The following is a 17,132-nucleotide window of genomic DNA, read 5'->3' as shown; positions in this document are numbered from 1 at the left end:
CAGATCGTCAGCAGCAACCGCCGATCCGTCTTTTCGGTGATCAACAATTTCATCCATTAAAAGATAACGACGACCCTCATCATCAACCTGTGAATAACAATGCTCAGCAATAACATTAGCTGCGTATTCCTGTACGTTACCATCTGGAAATTGAACTTCTAAGATGCGAGTGTCCAACACTGGATCAGGATTCGACCTCCCGATTGGATTACCATCTGGATCTTTCTTTTGTCCAATTATTCGACCAGCACCAATATGATCATGTCTTGGTATCATTACTTCAGCATTGATATACTCGTTAAAAGCTTCGTGATTGTACTCGTCTGCTTGTGGCATCGTTTCCTGGTCCCCTGTATAATGGTCCGAATACGTCTCGAACTCACTGGGTTCCACCTCAAAAACATAAGTATTTTTAATACGATCATCTTTGTTCATAACCAAACAAATGCTCTTCTCAAAACTCTCTTGAAGCAACTTCACCTGTTGAGAATTAAGATCACTTGTCGAAAGTGGGGAGGAAGTAGTTCGCGAAATAATTTGCGAATTTCTGGCAAGTATACGAGCACACATTGCATCACCTATATCGTGAGCAGGTCCGAGCCAGCGACCAAGTTTCCGCTTATCTTCTGGAAAGTCAACTGGATCCAAATACCATACCCAATCATACCATGCAAACTCGCATAAATGACTAATATCCGTTGTATCTCCCGATACTGCCGTCTTCGGGACGTCGTCGTTCAATGCGTAAATATTATGCGCAATTGACGATCAAATCAAACATTGCAACTCCAAGCAAATATCCCACAATTGTACAGATGCCCGCGATTTCGACATAGCTGTATTCGTCATTCGCTTCAATGCTTTGATTGCGGTTTCTGCTCGATTCAACCACGGTGAATATGGCTCAATTTCTTTAGCATGAGCTCCTGCAGCACGAACCTTTCGTCTGAACTCTCCTTGAGCAAATTCTTTGGCACCATCTGAAATAATTTCAGCTGGAACTCCCTCACGATGAAATAACAAATCCAACGTATTGTGAGCCTGACCTTTCGACTTCATCGGGTAAGCACGTGTCCAGTCAACATTGTTCACATAAATTTGAGCACAAGAATTTCCTCGAGACGAGACGACATTCGAAAACATCGTATCCGTATATAAACTCGTGCGCAAGTGACAATATCTCAACTGTGCAGTGACTGGTTTCACTCTCTTTGCTAACAATCGACTAGCAATGTCTTTGACCCCTCTCTGAGTCGTTGCGAGTAATGTTCGCTTCGCTGTCGATAAACCAATGTTCCATCGTTTCGCCAACTCTTCTGGCGTTACCTTATACCTGTAATTCGACGACTGTGCAACACTAACATTATAAGTCTTTTCAAGTTCATCAATCAAATGTTTGCCTTCCAACGACATCGAAACAGATGATAAAACCATTGATACTGTACTGTCTCTCGTTGTAACCATTTGAATGTTCGCATGTGCAGAATTTCTCGTTACCAACGCACCCTTACTATCGGTGAACTTCTCCTCCTGACGAGAAAAATCTGTCAAATACGGATCCCAAATTGGACTTTCATAAGTAAGGTTCAACTTGTGAAAATTTCGAAACTCCTCCGCAGACGGCTTGCGGACTGGTAAGTAAGAAATGACTCCATCTAATGATAATGGTAACCTCACATCGTCTTTCGGGAAATAAATCAAATGCGATAACTCCGTAAGCTTTTCCGACAAAAATCGGGGACAATCATTCACTTCGACATCACTTAATCGAATTTGATTCGGATTTAACAAAGCATGTTCCATTGTAGGAAAATGTAAAGCCTGATGAATAACTAAAATAAATGTCTCATATGTGTAAGGATGATCAAAAGCAAATGCAGCAGAGACAATTGGTACAGACCGGGCTTGACCAAATGTAGATAAAAACGCAGAAACATCAACTGTTTGAGAGGTTTCTTGAAATATATAAGCGTGTCAACCAACACAACATGTATCCGCGTGAGAATCTAACTCCGCGTGTGATAGTATTGCACTCTCAAGTGACTGTATAGAAATAGGACATGTAGACACAACCAACACTTTCGGTAATTGTCAAGAATTTCTCTGTGACATGCTTTGTCCTGCCAATGACTTTGATGTAAGAGAATTCGTATCATCGTGACTGATCTTCGACTTCTTTTTGTCATCATTGTCCTTAGAATTAACACCAGATGATTTCGACGCTTTCCACCAGCTTCTTCACGTAAAGTATGCAAATGGCGCTTTTGTTCTGCATTCATGGTCTTGTATTCATCAAAAGTATAATATCTATCCACCATACCATTGGTAGATCCCTTGTTGAAAACACCCTTGTTTCCACCACGACCACCACGACCTTTATTACCACGTCCTGACCCTTTACCTTGCCCTCGACCACGACCAGATCAACATGACGAAATATTTCGAAGCTGAGCCTGATTCTGTTCTTCAATAAATTCACTCAGAAAATTCACTGTTGCTTCAAAATCATTTTTCAAAGATGGGTTAGCACAAACAGTGGCAACTGCAGAATTTAGAAATGGTGCCTGAATACGTTTAAAAAATTTTCGAACTTTGGCTGCCTCCGTCAAAGGTTCTCCAAACTCTTCCATATCTGTGTGCGCTTGCTGATGAATCTCTGCAAAACGCTCAAAAGTAAAACCACAACGCTCTCCGACATAAAACTTCGATTCAAGGTCCCCTTCAGCTTGTGTCATGATCTTCGACTGATTTGTCGGTCCCAAATAATGCGAACGCAAGGCAAACCACGCCGCACGACCGTTTCGAGCTCTTGAATACGACGACACCCAACTCCAAGCCGGACCTCCATGAGTACAACTACGAATAATGGTCCACACCTGAGCATTGTCTGCCGCATAAGACTCTTCATCATGAGGACTGCGAGCAATCATTTCTTCGAACGCATCCTGATAATTATTGTCTGGACCCTCTGGAACCTCTTCCTCTTCACGAATAACATAAGCAAGTGGGACTCCTGTTGTTCCTCGAATTTGCAGCAAGTACTCCGCAATATTCTCAAACGCATCACGAATCTTCTTTAAATCTTCAATCTGAGTAGGAGCCGTGAGGTCTTTTACCAACTCTTTATCTTCCTTTTCGCGCTTCTTAATCTCAATCATTGAGTAAATACGCGCCGGATTAAACTGAACTGGATAAGGCCGAGAAGTGCGCTTCAAATGACGAACATAGTACGCCAACAAGATAAGACGCTCCTCCGCAGTGGGTGAAATCGCAACACCATTGCGAGGAATCACAGCCGGTGCTCCTGGTTCTTCCGCATTAGGATTCGGGAGTGTACCCCCGGGACGACGAATATTCTTACACATATCCTTGATAAAATCATCCGTCGCAATCTCGAAAACATCCATAGACGTAATCGAATCAGTAATGGCATCACGCTGTTCAACATCAACAATACCAATTGCTTGTAAAGCATTTCAAACTTGAGCTAAAGCGGCTGCCATGGTCAACTTTCTTCTTTCTTCCTGTATCACAAACTCATAAAATTCCGTTAGTTGGTTTCGAACATTCAGTGTTCTCACGCCACGTGAACACGAGAATTATTGATCATTGATGTCATCAAATGTGAATTTCACATATAGACTTGAATAAATGATATCGATAACGAGTACCGTTTCATTACCATACAATAAGTACACAACGAACTCTAGCGAACTCAAAACAGCTGTCGCTCTCATCCGTTCGAGATATTTAACCAATATCTATCAGAGTGGAGGATCCGCGACTACCTTGCGGTATAATTCCGATAATAATTGTTGCATAAGTAACTGCTTCATATAAGCATACTACTTATCATCAACATATGAATGACGCTCAAAACCCGAGCATTTAGCAAACAATACAATTTTGTGCAATGCACCTTCTTTGATAGATGAAGAGATTCATGGATGCGTCCAACCATGGAGATTTTGCCTCGTTTCAGACCGTTAGACGGATACGAAACCCAGTAACCGATCAACACGTCTATCACGTGGACCACTACGAGAAACTGGCAGTATATTCCAGGCCTCTGCAGGCTTCGGCAACTTAACAACGACATGAAAAGCCAGGTATTTTGCCCTACCTCCCCAGGCACAATCGGAATCAGCGATCACTTCAAACACTCGAAAACACTACGAAAACACTACCTTTGATCCCGCTACCTCAGCATAGAACTACTGGGTCTGATAAACTAGAAAACTGCAACAATAACGGGCTAGAATCGTCTAAGGAACCGAAAAGGATCCCGCATACTTTCGTAGACGACCAAAGGCATAAAGCACAAGATTATAGACTTATCTGATAGACTTAGGGATATGAACCCCTCATGTACCTCTTGACGTAGGGGTTTTCTAATCCCCTTTACAGTTAGCGAATTTTCTCAAAAAACAGAGATCTACAAAAGTGGGAAAACCTGCGTATACGGCACGTGTATGTAAAAGTGGAAAGTACTCGGTTAGAGACCATGTACATTACGCATGTAACGTCAATGGCATTTCCCCTTTTTTGGACCACATATGCACACACTGTTTTTTCACATGCTCTCAGCTTCAGGAGGTGGTTACCTTCTGTATGCGCACACTACTTTGATCCTGCAGCAGATAGTTTTTTGCAGAGCTTTTGATTGATTACTGTACAAGGTACAAGTCCAAATGGCAGCTGTCTGTTCGGCTGCTCCTAACCTTTGAATAAATCTGCAAACATTCGCCACCGTACTAGACAACTAAAAACTGTAAGCCAGCCAAAACTGTAACTTCAGGTAAACAGACAAGAAGATTGGACAGAAAATTATAATCACATGTAAGGTTATACATTCAATCGACGGTGAGATCTTGTCCCAAGCAAAGTATAAAAATCGGATCCGTACGTAACATCCGAAACCACCGATTGAAAAAATGAGTGTCCGTCGTCGTCATTGTCACAGGGATCCCCATCGACTGAACCAACCCAAGAGTTGTCTGGAACCTTTCCAACATTTCGACCGGGAGGAAACATCTGAAACTCTCCCGTCGAAGGCTGACGTCCCGCCAAACGCCGCAAACCTCGAGATGATGCCTTGCGGCCGCTATTAGCCAACCGTGGACGGAGGATATTGCCCGGAGAATCAGAAGGTTCAAAAGCATGCGTTTGTGGCGCTTTCTTAACGGCGCCGACCTGGGCTTGCTCTGGAAGAATCTCGGCGTCACATTCATTTGATGACAGTGGCATTTCTTGCTGACGTACACTAAGGTTAGCGTCACTCGTGGACAAATATATTCCGCAATTCCAGTCAAAATCTGAATCAAATACAGCGCGTAGGCTACCCGTATTGCGATGGTCTTCAATTTGGCGAAGTTGAATGACGGATAGGTACGGGAGAATATCCATCATAACGTGGTCGGGCGTGCCTTGTCCGAAATCGTGCCGATGCCATGACAACAAAGACGGCAAGCTGACCTGACCAGACGCGCACACAATTACATGACGTTGACAATATGCCTCAGCTGCCGTTTGGAGCCCTTCTTCCAGTCGATTGGGATAAAGGGTGGAAACACCCGGAGATGAATACGTTCCCCAGGTCGTTGCCAAAAGGATGCGTGTATCGGTACGAACAATCGGGGCATCGTAGTGCAAGTCAGTATCAGGATAAATTCCGTTACAGAGTTGCAAACGTTTCCACAGCGGTCGTCTTGGCTGATAAATGCTAGGAGCCCGAGCTCCCGGTTGACCATAGAGAGACGCCTGTAGATCGGCAAGGTTGATCCATTCTCCCGCAACGTTGTATCCAATCTTCGAAAAAAATGGTGGAACTTCCGAAAGCGCTTGAGGCCACGTCCAATTGCGTTCTCCGGCCACGATCATTCCATGGCGCACAACAAGGTTGAAAAGATTAATGCCGAACGTTACCTTTTCAACTGGAGAGTCTGGAAACCGAGTTGTCTGTAGCTGGCAAACTGCCTCCTCCAGAGCGTGAAAAAGAGGCAGATTTTCACGGTAGTCGGTCGCACTGCAAATGTCATCCATGAGACGAGAAAGGCGTAAAATAACGTCCATCGGGTCTTCGTCTCGATCAGATCGTTCGTCGGAAGGAGACGGCCACTTTACGAACGTGTTCAAAACACGTGGTTCTTGAAGAGGCTGCAAAACAAGGAAAGAGTGGGCCAGTTTTTCACATTTTGGCGTATAATTATGAACGAGACCGCGGTCGATCAACAAATTGCCAAATTGTGTGGCTTTCAGCTCGTCGTGCTCGTCGAAGAACAATATGGACCACAACTCGATGCCCTCATAGCCCCGAAAGTAGTAGTATGGCTTACCGTCTTGGAGCTCACACCTGTGAGTCATAGCACGAAGCAAGAGGCGTAGAAGCGCTCCCACAGTGACAGCGTTTCCGTTGGGAAGAACGAAATTGGCGAGAGTGCTGCTTTCGGACGTTTTCCCGCTAATCCAGCTCTCCGTGGTGGACACGTGTTCAGATTTGGCGGTAGGCTGAAATTTCAAGTCCCGTTTAGCTACCGTGGACTCATTGTCGGAGCTACCACCCAAAAGGTGATCAACAACTTGCTTACTCAATTCGTCTTGAACGTCGCTTGGATTTGAAATCCATGTATCCTTGAACTGCACTCCAGGAAACGTGACTTCGCCACCAAAGCGGATGATCAGCTCGGTCTGATATTCTATGCAGATTGGTGAATAAAGATAGAGGAAAAATGAGTGGTTCAGTTATCGACAGTGCCGGAGAGTTGATTCCCGTTACTCGTAACTTTTTTACCTGGTTTTGTTGACACGTCCTTTTCTTGGTAGGGAAATCCACCTTGTTGGAGAGCTTCACGCATCCGATCGGACTCCTCGTGAGCTGCGATGGACGTGTAAAGGGTAATGGCACCATCCATTGTCATATATCGGATGTGTCGGCTGAAAGTTGTGCTCTTGGAACTGCAACAGAAGATCAAATAGAAAATAGGGGACAAATGAAACAGAGAGATGAATAGGGAATAAATTGATATTTAGAAATGACTCAAGAGTTTACACTTATGAAGAATCGTATTTTACCGGCTTGTAAAAAACGCAGGAATGAAATCTGTGAATGAACAAGACTCGATTGCTGACTGTGAAAACGGCTGGATCATAGTGTGAGCACATATCTCATTTGAGAAACGTTCTGGCCGAAGTCGCAGCTGGTGAACAGAGTTGTTTGCTGTGACCAGATTCCTCTGGAGTGGCGAGAACGACTGATTTCGATTAGCCCCCTTACAAGAAATTTGCGATGCGATCCAAGAGAACAAATACTACCGGCAAGTAAGTGGTGGTCGACAATCCGAGGGCGAAGGATGAGACGTTTTGGTTCCAAACGGTTTGACTACTTTTCTAGATTTCCAGAGGTAGTTTTTCCCCATTCAATGTTGCCCAAATGTGAGCGTTAATGACCAGTCGGCCCCCCTTTCTTGTCTGTCGGGAATACAACGGCTAGTGTCCCCACAGCAACAAGGAAGTTGCCGAGCCAACCTTGCGAACCTGGTAATATACCGACGTTCAGGAAAAACGCCATGAATTCGGCCACGACCGGTTCCATCAAGCCGGCCACTGATATCACGAGACTGTCGAAAAACTGCATAGCTCGAACGTATCCCATTGTACCACAGACATTACAGACCAAGACCATGATAATCTCCAACTGCAATCGATCGGGGGTCCAGTTTAAAAAACCGAGGAGGCCAGTTCTGGGATTCATCCCCAGTGTCACCTTTTCCCGAAGTACAATGATTTGAAATGGAATTATCATAAGGCAGCCGATCGACATTGTCAAAAATGTAAACAAGAATAAACTCATATTGGATCGACTAGTTTTTGCGAATACCAGGTAGCCCACGCCGCCCATTCCGGATAATAGAGCCAGAAAATCCCCAAAGAAAGTATTTCCGGGAGCAGCAGCAACCGATCCGTCTTCAGAAGAATCCTTGGAACAGAGCACGGCGCCAGTAAAGGCCACCAGTGCCCCAACCCCCTCCAAATATGATACGGGCGCACCCACACACAAGTTTCCCATAAGCAGCATGAGTGCCTGGGAATTCGCTAGTATAACCGCATTGCCCACAGACGTATAGGAAAGAGCCAACGCAAAGCCAACGCCCATAGTGACATAGCACGCGGTTGCAACAAGAAAGGTGCACCATTGAGGTTGCGTTAGTCGGGGGAAACCACTAGTACGTAATTCCAAAATGGCGAGAGGTAGCAGTACCAGCGCAGTTCCGCACATGCGCCAGAAAATTTTAAGCGTACCCGATACATCACTTTGCAGCGCAAGGAGCGGGCCGATAGAGGAAAGCGAAATAACAGCCAAGGCTAAACCAGCGTATGCACTCAAAGGAGGCTTTAAGGGGTCAATTGCCTTTTCAACTAACGTAAGCGTCTCCAGATCGAGTTCGATCTTTGTAGTCGGACCGGCCAATTGCTGGGCCTTTTCTCTCAACTCGCTGGGCAAAATAGAAAGATTTCGTGTTAGCGCCATGTCTAGAAAGTACATGTCGCCATCGTCGGCTTCGTGTAGTTCATCCAAAAAAGTTTCCTTAACTTCATTGTACTGCTCCACAACAGCTTCTTGAAACTCGGACGTGGTCTCTTGTACACGTTCCCCGATATCGTGCGCACCTTCGACGATAGTATCTGTACCGCTCTGTACACCTTCTACGATTACTTCCATTCCGCCCGTCACGGCGTCGGCGAAAGTGGCGAGAAATCCAGAGTGTAGCTCATCGGGTGGGGTACTATCGTCGGCGTCGCTTCTCGTCAACAGAGGATCAGACTCTTTCCTTTGTTCGTATTCTGACTGTGAATCATCATTCTTGCTCATCGTGAATGAAGAGTGCAATTAGCGGTCAGCCGAACTGACTGTGAGTGCGAAATGCAGCAGCACTTTTTCAGTTGGGATGATTGATGTAAGTTGCGGTACATCGAGAAGCCAAAGGAATTCGTCATGCTGAACCTCGGAACGTTTTGGAAAGTTGAAGCCGTTTCCATTCGTTCATTTTTTGTGTTTTGCTTACGGCCGTTGATTCACCGACAAGTAGTTTACAAGCCTTAATTTCTTAGATTACGACATTCAAGGTATTTATTTCCTGATGCCAAAAACGGTACTGCCAACTCTTGTAAACTTGTGTTGTAAAAAACGTGACCGTCACGTCTCTCCTACCATATGTACTTTTGATACGTAAGAAAATCATGACCAAACGTCGGGATTCGCTTATCACAGACGTTGCAGAAAAAATGTACGAAATGTAAAATGCTATACGGCACAGAACGTTTCGCCCTGACTTTCCGACATTCTATATGTACTAGTCCGTGAGTGGTAACATTCTGGCACCGTGACGGTTGACTGTCCTCGTCGCGAACTTGGCGGAAGACTGCCTCCTTGTCAAGTCGTCCCCACGACGGGCGAGCAGCCTGACATTAGTCACTCGCAAAACAGAAGAGGGCATCAAAAGTTACTTACAGCTACTTGCCGAGCTCTGAAGGTCTTTCCTGCCGGTGACAAACAGCTCAATTGGGCAATCCAAAATGGTGATACCGCATACCGCCACGTCACGGATTGGCTTTTTGCGCGCTCGATTGGAACCTGACGAACTCGACGTTCCGACCGAAGTAACGTTGCTGGAAGGTCTGGAGCGTTTGGCTCTTCAGGGATTGGAATGGAAAACGTTCCGAGAATTTCTAAATCGAAACGGAATCGTGTGGGTGAGGCCAGAATCTTTCGTGGTATCTTCCAGATACGATCGTGTCCGGGTCGTTTCGGAACTACCACCGGAGCAGAATCAGAGAACTTATGCAATTGAGGGGCTTTCTGCATCGTTACCACCACTACCAATTGCAGTTTCAACAACAACATCAACTACTACTACTGCAACCACAAAACCGCACGCACAAACCTCGTCCGACGCGGCGGCGGTCATCTACACACGAGGACCCTTGCAATTTGCAGCTGACGCGCTAGATGATATACTCCATCTTTCCTTTCACGGATTTTCTGGCATTGCAATTTCGTACGAACAACCAGACCCCGCTCCTGCTCCTCTTCTGGCATCGGTAACTTCGCTACAACGTTGTTTTCGTCGGAACGCGTTTCGTCATGTTCGTCTGGCATACCTCACGTTGAGTGTGGCACACTGTCGCGGCTTGGGGATGTGTTTAGCAAACATTGATCACGTTGAACTTGTGCACGTTGGGTGTTCGGAAGAAGACACTTTTCTGCAGTCACTGGGAGACGCCTTCGGACGGAACCAAGGGCCAGTGCAATTCCATATGACACGTTGCTGGGCGACGGAACACGCCACGCAAAGCTTGGTATCAAGATTGGCCAACAATTCACGTTTGCGCTTTTTCTCTCTACGTAATATGGGCTTGCCGCAAGCCGTGTGGGAGCATTTAGCAAAGGCTTTGCCCGAGAATCGTGGACTGATACATTTGGATTTGTCCAACAATAACATCGAGGACGGTCCTTGGAAATTGTTGATGAAAGCACTCCATCGGCATCCTTCTATGGAACGGTTATGGCTCTTCGGGACTAGCTTTCAAACTACGACGTCTTCTCGAGAACAGCGTACCCGGGCTGTCCTTGAGCTCCTACGAGTAAACACTAGACTCCGCGATATCCAAGCCATGCCGTTGGAATGGTGCGATTTTTATTTTCAACCAGTCCGGACGCATTTGCATTTCAACCAGTCGCTGGCTCTGAGTGAGTCACTGGCTGTGTTGCGTCCCCCAGCGCCCCGGGGGGCACTCTTGGGAGCCGCCCTAGAGAATCGCACCGCTAGCCGTCAACTCGTTTTTCTGTTGCTGCAGCAGAACCACGATCTGCTCTGCACGACTAGCAGGAGCCATAAAGAGACGTGTGGGTGTGGTGACTGTGAGCGAGACATTGGGAAAGAGTTCGGACGAACTGGCAAAAAGACTCGTTGTGCTCCCGGAGGTCGGTCAGTGGCAGCCTGACTTGGGACCCATGCCTTGGCTTTTGGGGATACCACTGGCGCTGTCCGCACGCAATACTCCCAAACCGGAGCACGCACGCACACTTATGCAGACACAAAGGTAACTGCTATTCTACTACCGTACTTTCCAGAGAAAATCCATTGATTCGTTGAATGGAATAGTAGGGTGTCGTTGTATTCCTAGGTACTTGTTTACAGTTACCCTTATTTTCACCAACCCCCATCCCCTTCTAGATCGGCGACGGGCTGCACAAAAGACGGGGCATCCCAGGAGGTTTCCAACTGATAGGGTTCACTGACAATGGCCTCTTTAGACTCGGTGGCATACTTGGCGAGTTGTATCTTGCAGGATGCCCGACAGTCGCGATAAAAGAGTACCTTCATGCAGTCTTCGAGCAGAGCTCGTGCTTCTCCTTCGGAAAGATCGGGGCGCCATTTTTCCCGCATAATGGGCAAGGCCAGGTAGGATCCGAATCCCGTGGCGAGGAAGTTGTCCTGTACGGTGGTTCCGATCTTATCCACCATCCCCAAGAAGGGTTTGCCTTGCCGATCGGTTCCGGCGACGAGAATATCGTTCCAGAAGGGGTTCATTTTGTTGCGTCGCGCGTACATGACCATACGCAGATAGTTCCAGGTGGATGCGGCGGTGATGGACTGCGAGGTATCCGCGTAGAGGCTGTCCATGAGGGACGTGTGGGTTTCTTCGAGCGCCTTTTCTTCGAGGATCTGACAGACTTTCTGAAAGTCCGAGTACTCGCCGGACGCGCCAATCATTGTAAACGTACCGGGAATGACGTGCAGGCGACGCGCGTTTTGATCCTTGGCCATACTGCCGTAACTGAGGAGCGTGTCGGCTGCCAGGAGGACGCCGCCATCGTAGACAATGCCGAGGACGGACGTCCCCGTCACGATGGGGCGCGTGGTGTGTTGACGCGAGGGAGCGGCGGTGGGAAGCATTCCAACGACGACGAGGACGAGCAACCAGAACACGGAAACACAATGAGACGCCAAAGAAGAAATGGTGGTTGTTGGTTGATTGGATGTTGGTTGCGGAGGTAGAGAGGTAAGTATAGGTGAGTTGTGTAAGTATGTAGGTATAGGAGTTGAACACGGTAGAAACAAGTGCTATCTGATAGGATGGATGTGTTGTCTCGTGTCGCGGTGTCGCAACACGGTAGCTGAGGAATTTCGTTTCTCCTCGGTTCGGTCACCTTCCGCATCCTTTTCCGGATTGTACTGGGTATCGAGTCTATTGTTTCCGGGTTGGATTGGTGTCCCAGACTGATGCGGTAGACGGATGGACGGAAGAAGTATTGACGGGATACAGCCAGACGATCGAAGCTGGAATCGCCATTTGCTCGAAAGGACACGTCCCCCCTTTGGCTCCAGACTGTTCGGCACGATTCAACTGTCAGTTTGAGAAGAGGCTTCACCGTCATTGTCAGTCTTGTTGACTGTGAGCAATATGTCGATCGGATCTAGACGCAGGAAAGAGCACACAGTCCAGATTTGGTTTGTGGTTCGCGATAACGGAACACAAATTACATAACATAATCTCATAACGCTACCGGAACGACTTGCCTCTCTCTCTCAGTGGATTGACAAAGAGCTGCCCAATTCCGGGATGGACAACGGCAAGGTAAACGTTCCTGTTGACACCGGCACCAGCAAGGATACGACACCATCCGAAGTAACGAAACCACCCAAGAAAGAAGGGACCCCGCAATTAGCGACGGTCCGCCAAGTCTTTTCATTCGCCAATACCGCCAAGATCCAATGGTACATCATTGGTTCTTTCTGTGCGGCGATTACGTCTGGTGCCATCCTTCCAGGTACGTGGATGTTGACACTCCTCGGTCTCAGCCTATACGACACAGGAACAATGATGAATCTTCAACACACTTATCATCGACTAAATCTTGCTTTCTCCTTTTTGCCAATAGCCTCGATCTTTTATTTCGCAGTAGCCTTGCAGGATTTAGCAGCTGATACCGATAGTTATGACTTTAGGGCTACCATTCGTGAGATTTCATTCGCGTTTATGGTCTTCGGGGTGCTGCTCTTTGCGTCCATGACGATACAGAGCTCGTTGATGGAGATGGCCGCCGCCGAAATGACGCACGAGCTCAAGACATCCTGGTTTGCCGCTATCATGCGCCAAGACATGGCGTACTTCGATGCTAAGGATGTTTCCGGAGACGCAACCATTATCACAATTAATGGAGCAAAGTATAAAAGTGAGTGTCATTGACAGAATTTGTGCTTGTGGATTTTATATGTGCAACATTCTTACTTGATCTTTCTGAAATGCAGAGGGTGTCGGACGTAAACTGGCCGAGTCGCTTCAATTTTTTGTCAGCTTTGTCGGGTCTTTGGCGTATAGTTTTTGGGCGTCGTGGCAAACGAGTTTGGTCACTTTGTTGATTACACCAGTCATGTTTGCGAGTTCATTATTTCTGCTGAAGATGAACAAATCCCAGACGTTGCGAGCCAATGCAACGTATGCAAAGGCTGGGTCAATTGTCAACATGGCCGTTACGTCTCTTCGCACAATTTTGTCTTTGAATGCGGTCGAACGAGTTATCGAAATGTACCAGGAAGCTACAGCGGAGGCTTGCCAAGGAGCGGTTAGCCAAGTGTGGTTGGTGGGTCTCGCTACCGGGTGTCAATTGGGATCATTCCTTTTGTCCTACGTTGTGATTACACTGTTTGGCTCTTATTTGTTATTCGATAATGTTCGTGATTCTGGTTGTGACCCGTCCGGTACTACGGATGGTGTGCCAGCGTGTGACCCTTCCGGTGCGGATGTATTTGGAGCTCTCATGGGGGTCACGGTTGCAGCATTCGTTCTTCCACAAGTCTCTGTCGCTTTGGACGCATTCATTGGTATGTTTCGTTCACAAGACTGACTTTGATGTTCTCTTTGTTTCAAATTGGCTCACAAATTTGCAAATACTTTCAAAGGTGCCCGTGCGGCCTGTTACCCAGCACTCTGTGCAATCAACAGAAAGAGCACAGAGATCCAAACTACAAACAATCGTACAGAGAAGGTCTCGTCATCGTATGTGATTGATTCTTCTTCGGATAGAGGAGTCAAGTTACCGTCATTAATTGGCGATTTAGAATTCCGAAGCGTCAGATTTTCCTATCCGACCCGAGATGCTGATGTCTTTCGTAACTTTTCCTTACAAATTCCGTCAGGGAAGACTGTTGCTTTGGTGGGTCCTTCAGGATGTGGAAAATCTACAGCGATGCAGCTACTAGAACGGTTCTATGACCCTCTAGACGGGACTTTGACTTTAGACGGAGTCGATTTGCGAGAAATTAATGTCAAATGGCTTCGGCAGCAGATTGGCCTCGTCAGCCAAGAACCAAAGCTTTTCGCAATGTCAATTCGAGATAATATTGCAATCGGCTCCCCGAATGCTTCACAAGGAGACATTGAGCGGGCTGCTAGCATGGCGAACGCCTACGATTTTATCCAGTCTTTCCCGCAAGGATTTGATACCATAGTTGGTGAGGAAGGGGCTCAGCTTTCCGGAGGACAGCGACAGCGTATTGCTCTCGCGAGAGTTCTGGTCAGGAATGTAAAGATTCTTTTGCTTGATGAAGCAACGAGTGCATTGGATAGCGAAAGTGAGGCTAGCGTGCAGAAAGCTTTAGATAATTTGATGCGCATGAAAACTATGACGACCTTCGGTTAGGAAGGGGACCATTGAATGATGCCCTGACAAGCAAGTTCTAATCATAGATTTTTCTCATTCTCCATTTTCAGTGATTGCGCATAGACTGTCAACCGTTAAGAACGCTGATGTTATTGCAGTTTTGGCAGATGGTATTATTGCTGAGATTGGTAATCATCAAGAGCTATTGGATAAGCGCGGTCGCTATTTTGCCTTGGTTGAAGCCCAGAAGCTGAAGACAACAGAGCCGGTGGTGCACATCAGCCAGTCAATAGTCAAAAAAGATTCTCCAGCAGAAGCGATTGTGCGCACAAAGACGTCTACGTCTGTGCCGCCACTTATTAGTTTCTGCGACGTGGCTTTTCAATACCCTTCCCGGCCCGATTCTTCTGTTTTTCATGGGCTCGATTTGGATATCCGGCAGGGCGAAACCCTTGCTTTGGTTGGTCCAAGCGGCTCAGGAAAGAGCACTATTATGCAGCTTCTTGAACTCTTTTATCATCCAAAAGATGGAAAAATTGAATTCAATGGCGTGGACATTCGAGACTTAAATGTTCGTTGGGTGAGAGAGCAATTTGGATTAGTGTCGCAGGAGCCTGTTCTCTTCGATACAACAATCATGGAAAACATCAGGTATAGTTTCCCTGAAGCGAGCGAACAGCAGGTTGAAGAAGCCGCTAAGAAAGCAAACGCCCATGATTTCATCATTTCGTTTCCTGATGGATACAAAACTCGTGTTGGGGCCGGTAGCACTCTTGTCTCTGGTGGTCAGAAACAAAGGATTGCTATTGCGCGCGCTCTGCTAAAGAAGCCGAAGGTATTGCTTTTAGACGAAGCGACCAGCGCACTTGATTCTCAAAGTGAGGCTATAGTTCAGTCAGCCATTGACGACCTCATTTTAGGAGGTGACCAGACTTGTATTGTTATTGCCCATCGCTTATCGACTATTAGAAACGCAGATCGCATTGCTGTTATCGACCAAGGAAAGGTCGGGGAGATTGGAACGCATGATGATCTTATGGCTTTGAATGGACAATATGCACGCCTGCAAGCGTTGCAGAACCTCGGAACTACTGAAGAGGTTGCACTGGTTTCGAATAATGCTATGGATGAGAACACGGAAACAGAAAAAACGCTCTCTAGTAAGAATGATGCGCCCCCTGAGACTGATACGATCGATGAGATCGATGAGGATGCCCACAAGCGTATTTCTAAAAGGGTTCGAAGCCTAGCTTCTGATGACTCTTTCTATTTCGTAGCAGGTGCCATTGGGGCCGTTTTTGCTGGTATTATGTTTCCAGGTAGGATTATTTCGAATAATTTCCGATCATTGAGTGCTGTTCTTATCTTCTCTCGTTCACATTTTAGCTTGGGGCTTTATCTTTGCTTACATGATTGAGGTAAGATGCTAGTCTTTGAAACGTGGTACGCTGGTTTCTGCATAAGATGTCTCAACGTAACTGACGCTCGTTAATTCTTAAAGCTATTCTACACCCCTGTCCAAGCGTGCCCACCGCTTGCCAACGATGGATTTTTTGACTGCGACGAGTACTTTGACTTTGTTGCCGATGACATACAAGAGCGATCGATGAAGATCTTCTACGGATTTATTGGTATCATCGTTAGTAGTGTGTTTGGTACAACACTACTATTTTGGGGATTCGGATCAGCCTCTGAAAGGATGAACAAACGAGTGCGCGATGGCGCCTTCAAGAGCCTACTTCGTCAAGAAGTTGCGTGGTTTGATGTTCGCTCTCCAGGAACTATCAAGTCGCAACTAGCTGACGATGCAGCTCTACTTCATGCATTCTGCGGGGAACCTATACGCACTTTGGTGCTCAGCCTTGCCAGTGTTCTCGTTGGGTTGATTGTCTCATTTATTTACATGTGGTGCGTGAACGAACAAACTCGGGTATGCAATGCAATCACTTGTGTGCTGACAATCTCTGTTGTTAGGCCCATCGCTTTATCGACATTGTTTATTCTGCCTTTTATGGTAAGCTTTCGCTTCGTAGAGAGGCCTTTTTCTCTCCTTTGACAGTCATCTTATGTTATCCTTCTGTTTTAGGCATTTGGAGCAGAAATGGAAATGAAAACATACGCTGGTGAAGACGAAGGAGATGAAGATGGTAGAGATAAAAATTCCGCTGGAGGAATTGTCATTGAGAGTCTCTCCAATATGCGAACAGTTGCCTCTTTGACATTGGAAGAGCAACGTGCTGCTGAATATGCTCAAGCTCTTAGGCAAACTGATTACGAGTCGCCTCGGGTCGTCGTCTTTAAGGGTATGATAAAAGCGCAGTAATTGAAATATCTTCGAAAACGAACAAAAGCAGGAGCTCACACCCTTGTGCTAACGTCTGATTCTCACAGGAAGCGCAGCTGGAGCCGGTCAGTTTGTTCAGATGTGGGTAAGTTCCGATAGACAAAGTGTATTTGCCAGTTGAAA

At 46.6% G+C, this 17,132-nt stretch overlaps 4 protein-coding genes across 4 annotated transcripts; 1 reads left to right on the top strand and 3 right to left on the bottom strand.

The window, feature by feature from the left end:
• Positions 1–4,845: 4,845 nt before the first annotated feature.
• Positions 4,846–6,911, bottom strand: PHATRDRAFT_bd1233 (predicted protein; the record flags this gene model as incomplete). The annotated part of the gene is made up of 2 exons (XM_002176191.1): positions 4,846–6,695; positions 6,791–6,911. The coding sequence occupies 2 exons, from the start codon at positions 6,909–6,911 to the stop codon at positions 4,846–4,848; spliced, it is 1,971 nt and encodes a 656-aa protein (XP_002176227.1).
• A 454-nt stretch (positions 6,912–7,365) lies between these two features.
• PHATRDRAFT_bd1616 (predicted protein) lies at positions 7,366–10,427 on the bottom strand. The gene has a single exon (XM_002176190.1). It carries the CDS (start codon positions 8,867–8,869, stop codon positions 7,439–7,441), a length of 1,431 nt encoding a protein of 476 aa, XP_002176226.1. The 5' UTR covers positions 8,870–10,427; the 3' UTR covers positions 7,366–7,438.
• A 735-nt stretch (positions 10,428–11,162) lies between these two features.
• PHATRDRAFT_bd866 (predicted protein) lies at positions 11,163–12,078 on the bottom strand. The gene has a single exon (XM_002176189.1). It carries the CDS (start codon positions 11,955–11,957, stop codon positions 11,211–11,213), a length of 747 nt encoding a protein of 248 aa, XP_002176225.1. The 5' UTR covers positions 11,958–12,078; the 3' UTR covers positions 11,163–11,210.
• A 436-nt stretch (positions 12,079–12,514) lies between these two features.
• Positions 12,515–17,094, top strand: PHATRDRAFT_bd1613 (predicted protein; the record flags this gene model as incomplete). The annotated part of the gene is made up of 10 exons (XM_002176192.1): positions 12,515–12,832; positions 12,944–13,237; positions 13,314–13,886; positions 14,046–14,636; positions 14,824–15,984; positions 16,052–16,083; positions 16,167–16,573; positions 16,640–16,679; positions 16,752–16,968; positions 17,057–17,094. Coding segments are annotated over exons 1-10 (3,561 nt in total), but the record flags the coding sequence as incomplete, so codon positions are not given.
• Between the last annotated feature and the right edge of the window lie 38 nt (positions 17,095–17,132).

The sequence above is a fragment of the Phaeodactylum tricornutum genome, genomic scaffold, assembly GCF_000150955.2.
Source record: "Phaeodactylum tricornutum CCAP 1055/1 PHATR_bd_19x34 genomic scaffold, whole genome shotgun sequence".
Taxonomy (NCBI): Eukaryota; Bacillariophyta; class Bacillariophyceae; order Surirellales; family Neidiaceae; genus Phaeodactylum; species Phaeodactylum tricornutum.
This window is presented reverse-complemented; position numbering and strand designations above follow the sequence as displayed.